Source organism: Narcine bancroftii, chromosome 4 (assembly GCF_036971445.1).
Source record: "Narcine bancroftii isolate sNarBan1 chromosome 4, sNarBan1.hap1, whole genome shotgun sequence".
NCBI classification, from domain to species: Eukaryota; Metazoa; Chordata; class Chondrichthyes; order Torpediniformes; family Narcinidae; genus Narcine; species Narcine bancroftii.
Genome location: NC_091472.1, coordinates 170,639,860 through 170,649,387, shown reverse-complemented (window position 1 = coordinate 170,649,387; position 9,528 = coordinate 170,639,860). Strand labels below are relative to the sequence as shown.

Genomic DNA, 9,528 nt, shown 5'->3' with positions numbered 1-9,528 from the left:
AGAGAGGGGTCAACCCCAGGAAAACCTCAGCGGTAACCGAAGGAGGGACAGCACCTCCGACGAGGCGTCTGAGAGGAAGGGAGTAGGGTCCAGAGCGAGAGGGTCCTCAGCAACGATAAACAGATCTAGGTGGGAAAATGGGAGGATCAAAATCTAAGGGCTCGTCTGAAAATTCAGGACAATTCCTGGGAGTACCCCTTGACAGCTCTTTGGGGAGAATGTTTGAAAATTGGGATAGTAAAAGATATCGGGACAAAAACAAGAAAAAGATGGTCCAATATTGTCTCCTTTGGTCAAAACAACCTATTAAAGGTTCCTCGGTCTGGTGGCCGAAATTTGGATCTGATGAGGATTGGGTTAGACAAGCATTAAACATATATGTAAATTCGAGACCAAAGGTGAATCAAGAAGAGTCAGCATATGCATTTTGTTGGGTTCCCTGGCCAGGATCCTTAACAGAATGTTTTAAATTGAGAGTGGCAGGAGAAAAGAAATGGGAACCTCTGGACAACCTTCCCCCTCCTTATATTCCCCCGGTGCCTACTGCGCCCGAGGAAAGCTTATTACCGGAGGGGAAAGGTGATGAATCTGATTGCCCCGAAGGGGGCCGGGATAAAAAGGATGAATTAAGGGAGTCGGACCCTAAACTTCCACCGGTAAACCGACCCTGGACAAGATCCCAGACTGGTCCAGGACCATCAAAGTTTTCAATAAACCTAAATCCCCTGAGAGAAGTTCCTATGGGAGGACCGGGAGGGGGAACGGGATATGTGAATGTTCCCCTAACTAGTACAGAGGTGCGGGGATTTAAGAAAGAAATGAAAAAGTTATTGGAAGATCCTATAGGACTGGCTGAACAGCTTGACCAATTCTTGGGACCAAACACATATACGTGGGAAGAGATGCAGGCAATAATGGGAACATTATTTTCACCCCAGGAGAGGCAGATGATTCGACGGGCTGCCCTCCTCATGTGGGAATATGAACAACCTGGGGACCCTAGACCCCATGAACAAAAATATCCCTTAAATGAACCCAGGTGGGACAAACGAACACCCGAGGGATTGGCAAGTATGAGACAATATAGAGAGTGGACAATTAAAGGGATACGGGAGGCTGTGCCAAAGGGTCACAATTTTACCAAGGCATTTGGGAACCACCAGGGGAAAGACGAGTCCCCTACTGATTTTTTGGAGAGGGTGAGAAAGAATGTCCAACAGTATGCTGGTGTGGACCCTAGTACACCAATGGGTGAACAGCTTATTCGAATTGAATTTGTTTCCAAATCATGGCAAGACATTAGAAAGAAACTAGAAAAGGAGGAGGACTGGAGTGAAAAACCCCTAAGTGAACTGTTAAAAAAGGCACAAAAAGTATATGTGCAGAGAGAAGAAGAAGATCAAAAGAAGGCGACAAAGGTTATGGTACAGACTATCCGATAGATGAATGCTGAATCCAGAGGGGAAAGAAAACAAAACCTTCCTCTAAACAATCCAAAATATCCAAGAGAGGGAAGACCCCGGAGATTCGTTAAGTGCTATTACTGCAATGAGGAAGGACACTTTAAGAGGGAATGCCCCCGATACAAGAGGGAATTGCGTGCCCTCGAACTTATGGAAGAAGATTAGGGGTGTCAGGGGTTCCAAATGTTAGGGACCAAATATAAGAGGGAACCCCTGGTAAAACTAAAAATTGGTCCCAAGGGAGAAGAGGTGGTGTTTATGGTGGACACAGGAGCGGAACGAAGTAGTGTAATAACTGTGCCAATCGGAACTGAGCCTATAAAAAGTAATTTGACAATTTCTGGGATAGAAGGAGCTCCCAGAATGGTATCAATAATTCCCCAAGTAACAGTGAAACTGGAAGAAAGAGAAGGGGTACAAGACCTCTTGTTATTACCTTCGGCTGGATTTAACCTCCTAGGAAGGGACTTACAGGCTCTCCTAGGTTTGGGTGCTCTCCCTGTGGACGGAGAAGTGCGAGTCCACCTCTGCGCTTTAAAGGAAGAGGATGAACGGCAGATTGACGAGAGAGTCTGGTATAAGGAGGGAAATCGAGGAGGTCTGGACATCCCACCTTTACATGTCACATTAATACCAGGTCATCAGCCGGTAAGGAAACGTCAGTATCCTATTTCTTTGGAAGGGAGAAAAGGGCTACAGCCGGTAATTGAGACTTTAATACGAGACGGACTATTAGAAGAATGCATGTCACCTTATAACACCCCTATACTCCCAGTAAAAAAGTCAGATGGATCCTATCGCCTAGTTCAGGATCTAAGAAGTTTGAATGCTATTGTTCAGACCCGCCACCCAGTGGTGCCTAATCCCTATACTATTATGAGTCGGATTCCCCCAGACCATGAGTGGTTTAGTGTTATCGACTTGAAGGATGCCTTCTGGACTTGTCCGTTAGAAGAGGAAAGTAGAGATATGTTTGCGTTTGAATGGGAAAATCCATGGACAGGTAGACGGAGACAGTTTCGGTGGACTGTATTGCCCCAAGGGTTCACTGAATCTCCAAACCTGTTTGGACAAATGCTAGAACAAATCCTGATGGACTATCCACAATCTGATGATTCCCAACTAATGCAGTATGTGGATGATTTACTATTATCAGGACCCAAGGAACAAGAAATGAGGAGAGAAACCATTAGACTCTTGAATTATCTGGGGAAAAAGGGTCTATGAGTGTCCAGAAACAAGTTACAGTTTGTTGAGAAAACTGTGATATATCTGGGACACCAGATAAGTAAAGGACAGAAACGGATTACCCCTGAACGAATTGCGGGAATCACTAGAATGCCTTTACCCCGTAATAAGAAGGAAATAAGACAATTCCTGGGACTCTTAGGATACTGTAGGTTATGGATAGAGGACTACTCAGTTTTGGTGAAGTTTATGTATGATAAACTGACAAATGAAAATGACTATCCATTGAAATGGACCCAGGAGGAGGAGGGATGGTTCGAGGACTTGAAACATCGCCTAACACGAGCCCCAGTGCTCACTCTGCCCTCTTTAAAACAGCCCTTCCAGCTATTTGTCACTCATAACCAAGGAACAGCTGTGGGAGTTTTAACACAAGAAAAAGGCGGTCAGCGACACCCAGTAGCTTTCCTTTCCAAAATGATGGACCCAGTGTCTCGCGGATGGCCGACGTGTATCCAGGGAGTAGCGGCTGCTGCTCTGTTGGTAGAGGAAGCACGTAAACTTACTTTTGGAGGAAAGATGACTGTGTACACCTCCCATTCTGTGAGTGTTTTATTAACACAAACTGCCCATCGATGGCTGACTGATTCTCGCATATTAAAGTATGAAACCATTTTAATGGTTGGAGAAGATTTACAGTTTGCAAAAATTAATAGCTGCAACCCAGCTCAATTTTTATACGGCAGTGAAACAGAGAAAGAGGTGGAGCATGACTGTGTCGAGTTGACAGATCTTCAGACCAAGACCCGAGAAGACCTTTGCGATACTCCGCTGGGAGAAGGATATGAATTCTACATTGATGGCTCCGCCAGATGTGTTGACGGAATGAGAAGAAATGGGTATGCTATAATAGAAGGAAATACTTGGAAAGTAGTAGAATCCACGAGACTACCCGGAAGCTGGTCAGCACAATCCTGTGAACTATATGCCTTGCAGAGAGCCCTCAAAATACTGGCAAAGAAAATTGGAACGATTTACACAGATTCCAAATACGCATACGGGGTAGTGCATACCTTTGGTAAGATCTGGAAGGAGCGTGGTCTAATTACATCAAGAGGAAAGGAATTGGCACACGAACAGATGATTACTCTGACTTTAGAAGCCTTAACATTACCCCAAGAAATAGCAGTGGTCTACATACCAAGCCATCAAAGGGGAGATAACCCGACAGCAATTGGAAACAGACTGGCTGATGAAGAAGCCAAAAGAGCAGCCATGCAACAAGAAGTCCGTTTGCTGACTTTAATCCCAATAAGGCAAGGCATAAAGACAGCTCCCATTTTCACTGCTAAGGAAGAAAAGAACATGGATCAGCTGGGCGCAAGCCAATTACCTGATGGAACATGGAAAACACCAGATGGAAGAACTGTTCTAAATAAAGAAATAACTCGCAATATTTTAAAACACCTGCATCAACAGAGCCACTGGGGCACTCAAGCCTTATGTGACACAGTGCTTCGAGAATATGTGTGTAAGGGAATCTACACCTTGGCCCAACAAGAGGTGCAAAATTGTTACCTATGCACAAAAATTAATAAGAAGATAATGAGGACAGGGACCATGGGAGGTCAACCATTAGCCATACGCCCTTTTCAACGTATCCAGATCGACTTCACAGAGTTACCTCAAGTTCAAAGATGGAAATATCTGTTGGTGATAATAGATCACTTTACCCGATGGGTAGAAGCCTTCCCAACAATAAATACTACAGCCTCTACAGTAGCTCGCCTCCTCCTAGAGCAGATAATCCCCAGATATGGTATAATGGATTCTATAGACTCAGACAGGGGTCCACATTTTTCTTCAAAAATCCAGCAATTGATTTGTGATGCATTACAGGTCTCTTGGAAATTACATACCCCTTGGCATCCACAAAGCTCAGGGAAGGTCGAACGTATGAATGGAACACTAAAAATCCAATTGACAAAGTTAATGGTGGAAACTAAAATGCCTTGGATAAAGTGTCTGCCCCTAGCCTTATTGAGAATTCGTACTGCCCCACGAAAAGATGTAGGGCTGTCCCCTTATGAAATGATGTTTGGGCTTCCCTTCTGGAGTACAGTTGAGGGGTGTCCCACCTTGGGGGAAGGGGATATATTTGTTAGGAACTATTTACAGGCACTGTCACGCTCTCTTACAGATTTACGAAAGAGAGGACTATTGGCACAAACACCGCCTCTAGACTTTTCTTTACACAAAGTGGAACCAGGAGACTGGATTCTTATCAAGACCTGGAAGACTGAAAAACTCCAGCCCCAGTGGGAAGGTCCATACCAAGTTCTCTTAACTACAGAAGCTGCAGCACGAACAAGAGAAAAGGGGTGGACACACGCATCCAGATTTAAGGGACCTGTAGAGGCGCCACAGGACCCTGATACGAACTCAGATTGGACTTGTATTCCTGGAGAAAAACCTCTTACCTTACGATTTCGCAAAAAGACTTAATTCACAATGTTATTGTTATGTTCTTTGATTTTTCTTAGTTTGCCTATGTCTTTATCAGGTGTGAAATGTAAGAAATGCAGAGATACAGTGGTCCTGTTTCAGGACCACATTTGGGGAAGAAAGGAAGGTAATTTCATTTCCCATACCTCAGTTCCTGAGAAATGTTGGGCAGAAAATACCACCCAACATCCATATACCCCTTGTGTGGAAAAAGAAGGAAATAATATGGGTCATTATATACAGATTCCTAATACCACTCCTTTCCCTCTTAACGGTTGGAAAGGTGACTCAAGCCCACCATGCCCTGATGGACTCTGGTTTTGCATACACCAACGTACTGTTCCAATGAAAAGTTACACTCCACACTTGAAATTGCCTGTCCCTTTAAGACAGCCGGACTTAGTTCGAGTCCATCCAAATAACCATGTAAGTTTCGGTAATGCAATTGGGGGAGATAACCTTTTTGTAGATCTGGCAACTAAAATTGCAGGAACTTTTAATGTAACTAATTGTTGGGTCTGCGGGGGTCCACGGATGTCAGAACAATGGCCTTGGTGGGGAGAACCTCTCAATTCATTGACCATGATTTCCCGCATTTGGACAACTAACCGAACGAGATCAAGAGAAACCTGGTCTCTCTCTAACGTCCCCTCTGGTTTTTATTGTCTCTCACGAGCCGGCAAATACCCAGTAGGAGAAAGTCCCTGCAAGGCTGTATGGATTCGCATTTCACCTGGTGTTTTCACTTGGTTTCCTAAACCTCAGACTTGGTTCTTATCCACTGTTTTTAAAACTAATTGCCTACCCCTATCTAATAACAGTATTCAGTTTTGGAATTGTACCACTTCCACCATCACAGGACCATACCAATCAAATCCTGTTCTTAAAAGAGTTTGGGAAAGGGGGTATGGAGTATCCCCAAATGGATTATTCTGGGTATGTGGTAATAAAGCTTATACTCGTCTTCCCTCACAGTGGAGTGGAACTTGTTTCCTAGGAATAATCCGCCCAGAATTTTTCCTTCTACCCCACGATCACGGTCATAAATTAGGCGTGAAGGTCTTTGATACATTACATCGTGAACCCCGCTCTACCACGGTACATTTGGGAGAATGGAGAGATGATTGGCCTCCAGAGCGCATAATTCAATATTATGGTCCCGCTACATGGGCTCAAGATGGATCTTGGGGTTATCGTACTCCTATATATATGTTAAATCGCATAATTCGCTTACAAGCAGTGCTTGAAATTGTTACAAATCAAACAGCTATAGCCCTGCAATTACTTGCATCCCAGCAAGGTCAAATGCGCTCTGCTATATATCAGAACCGTCTAGCCCTAGACTATCTCCTAGCCACGGAAGGAGGTGTATGTGGCAAACTTAATTTGACTAACTGCTGCTTACAGATTGATGATAATGGAAAAGCCATTCGTAAAATCGCTGATAATATTCGTACATTGTCCCATGTACCGGTTCAAACCTGGCATCCTTTCCCACAATTTAATTGGATGGACAAATGGTTTGGAGGAACCTGGTGGCGTACCTTCTTGTGGGTCATCGGAGGTATTTTATTCCTCCTACTTATTTTGCCCTGTATTATTCCCTGTCTACGCAGCCTGGTGATTTCCATGGTCGAACAAGCTATGCAACCAGGGGGGATGGGAGACCCTGTAAGACTTTTATTTCAGCGTGAGATTAATGTATCATAAAACATTTCTCTTCCCTAGCTTAGAATCCCCATTCATATCTATACATATATACAACACATTTTAAAGAGAGAAAGGGGTGGATTGTGATATAGAGAATTTAGGTTAAAAAGACTTAAGTTAAAATGTGATGATTAATCATAAACAGGGAAGCCAGAATGGACAGAGAGTTTACTAGCAGTCAAGGACAGAAGGAGCTGCTGAATATGTTTTTTTTTAAACCTATCTTTTCATGGTCATAGTGAGAGACATGCAGGAGACAAAGGATTGATAAGAAGTGTGAGAAACAGAATTCAGTGAATGTAGAGTTCACAGCGTACGTAACGAACGTGATAATTAATAATGCAGTTATACTTAGAATGTTTTTGTAATACTAACCAATTAAAACAGTATTAATAAGAAGGGGAAGGGCAAATAATAAAGGTATAAAAATCAATGCACTGTATGTATCGGGGCTTAACTGGTGAGAAACCAGTTGAGTCCAACTCTGCAGACTTGTAAATAAAGCTTGTCGTGTCATCAGTTTTAAAGAGACTCATGTGTGAGAAGTTTTATTTCTGACAGGTGGGATGGGAAGGGGGGAGAAAACGACACTATATATTTGAAAAGAAAAATGTATGTATCTTGATCAATGTGGTTTATAGTGTGAAAAATAAAAAAAATAAAAAAATAAAAAAAAAAGAGTTGGATTAGTTCTTGAGTTGGATTAGGGTCAGGGATAGGGTTAGGTGGGATTACTTGGCAACATGCATTGAGTCTGCAGATGGTATGATTGTAGTTAATCCACAAAAGTGCTGGAGAAACTCAGCAGGCCCCTCAACATCCATAGGAGGCAATGTTTCGGGTTCCAGCTTGAAATGGTGTCCTCTATCAACAACTAGAGGATAAAGCCTCAAGATTAAGAGAGATGAGGAAGAACTGCTTCTCCAGAGAACAGGAAATCTGTAATTCTCTGTCCAACTTGTCCTTTCATCCCCATCCAGGGCCACAAACAGAACTTCCAGTTGAGGCAGAGCTTGTCATCCAACCGGATTGATTGCATTCAGGGTACTCAGTGCGGCATCCCCTACATGTGAGATCAAACACAAACTGGATGATCACTTTGCCAAATACCTACCCTCGGTTTGTGGGTCTAAATTTGCGATTCCTATCACCAATCATTTGAAATCTCCCAACTATTCCTACAATAACCCCATCGTCGGGGCAACAGGTTATATTCCTCCTGGACAGCCTTAAACGTCGAGGCACGAACACTGATTTTTCCCCCCTCCCATGTGATTCCATCTCTTCTTTACCTATTCCTGTACTGATTTCTCTCCATCTTGCTCTCTCTTTCTCATCGCTTCTCCCTCTCCCTGTCTCCACCTCCCATGCCTTCTGACCTGACTCCTCGACTGTCATCACTGGGCCCTCCCCAGCTTCTCCCCTCCCCTTTGCATGTGCAATTTCACCTGATCTCTCTTGATAAGGGGCCCAGCCCAAAACGTTGATTGGATTGTCACCTCTGCTCTATAAAGGACCCTGTTTAACCTGCTGAATTCCTCCTGTTTTGTGTTGTAACTTCAACCACGGTGCTTCCAAAACGTTGACCATTTCTACCCAGCCCTGACCTGCTCAGTTCCTCCAGCAATTTCTTGGCCGACTCAAGATTCCAGCGGGTGTTTTTTGGCGTTCCTCCACGATTGTGTCTGAGATCATTCCCGGTTTCTTTCGCAGTCGAGAGGTGCCACACTCCTCGCCAGTCCGCGGCACCTGCCGAGCCGGAACGGACGGCCCGAGCGCCGAGCACCAGGGGGGGACGCATCGCCGGGCGCGCACAGGGTCGGTCGGATGGGTTCGCTGCTGCCGAGAGCGGTCCGAGTTTCCGGTGAGTTTAAAGCAAACAGACTTTAGTCACAATAAATTATTTCACAAAGGACAACCGTCTCTTGCCACCTTTAGTTTCGTATCCATACATTTCCATCACGTACTTTGTTACATTAATTGACATTTACACCATTGTCACAGGGGCTGGCACCTTATTCTCCCCCTCCCCTTCTGTTGTTTGAGAGGTTTTTCCCCTTCAGTTTCAGCCCCTTCATGCCCAGTAATGGCAACTATACAACAGCCAATCACAATGGAGCCCCGGGGTTGGGGGGAGGGGGGGGAAGGAAACAACACAATTAATTAAAAGCCTTTGTAGCGCGATCAATGACCACTCACAGAACCGAAATAAGGGCCAAAGGCTTTATTGATCCAAGCATGCCTCCACATTCTGCTGGGTGAAGTCCAAGGGCAAGTATGGGGGAAGGAGACTAAGGCTCTCAGCTTTTATTAGGGGTCTTGGTGAGGGGCTACTGGTTCTGCAAGGGGACCAGCCTGCCCAGCTCATTGGGGAATGTTCCCACAATACCATGTTCCACCACATATACTGAGTCCAGTGGGTGATGCGGGGCACTGACTTTACGGTCCATGAGTTGCACAGTAATGTTCACAGGTTTACTCTCTCGGGTGGTTTTACCCAGCATTGGGACCTCTGCAGTCCTGTTGACTGTGCCTCTTGCTCCAGCAGCCTGATGGCTCGATCACTGGGCTGAACTGTGTCTGTCTCCCGGGTCTGTGGGAGTGGGGGCGGGGGTCATTATTAACTAGAGAGGGGACCCTCCTGCGGGGGAAACATTCAAGG

General features: G+C 44.8%; 1 protein-coding gene across 4 annotated transcripts in view; it reads left to right on the top strand.

Annotated features, from left to right (window-relative positions):
- The first annotated feature begins 8,317 nt into the window (after positions 1-8,317).
- acads (acyl-CoA dehydrogenase short chain) overlaps positions 8,318-9,528 on the top strand; it is a 152,658-nt gene continuing 151,447 nt past the window's right edge. For 2 of the 4 annotated variants that reach the window (XM_069932960.1, XM_069932958.1), the window contains exon 1: positions 8,320-8,730. Coding sequence is in view for 3 of the 4 variants with exons in the window: in XM_069932958.1 (XP_069789059.1) it covers positions 8,694-8,730 (37 nt within the window). In the remaining variant the exon portion in view is untranslated. Of the gene's footprint in view, positions 8,731-9,528 lie in introns of all 4 variants that reach the window. The other 2 variants (XM_069932959.1, XM_069932957.1) reach the window with 2 other exon arrangements.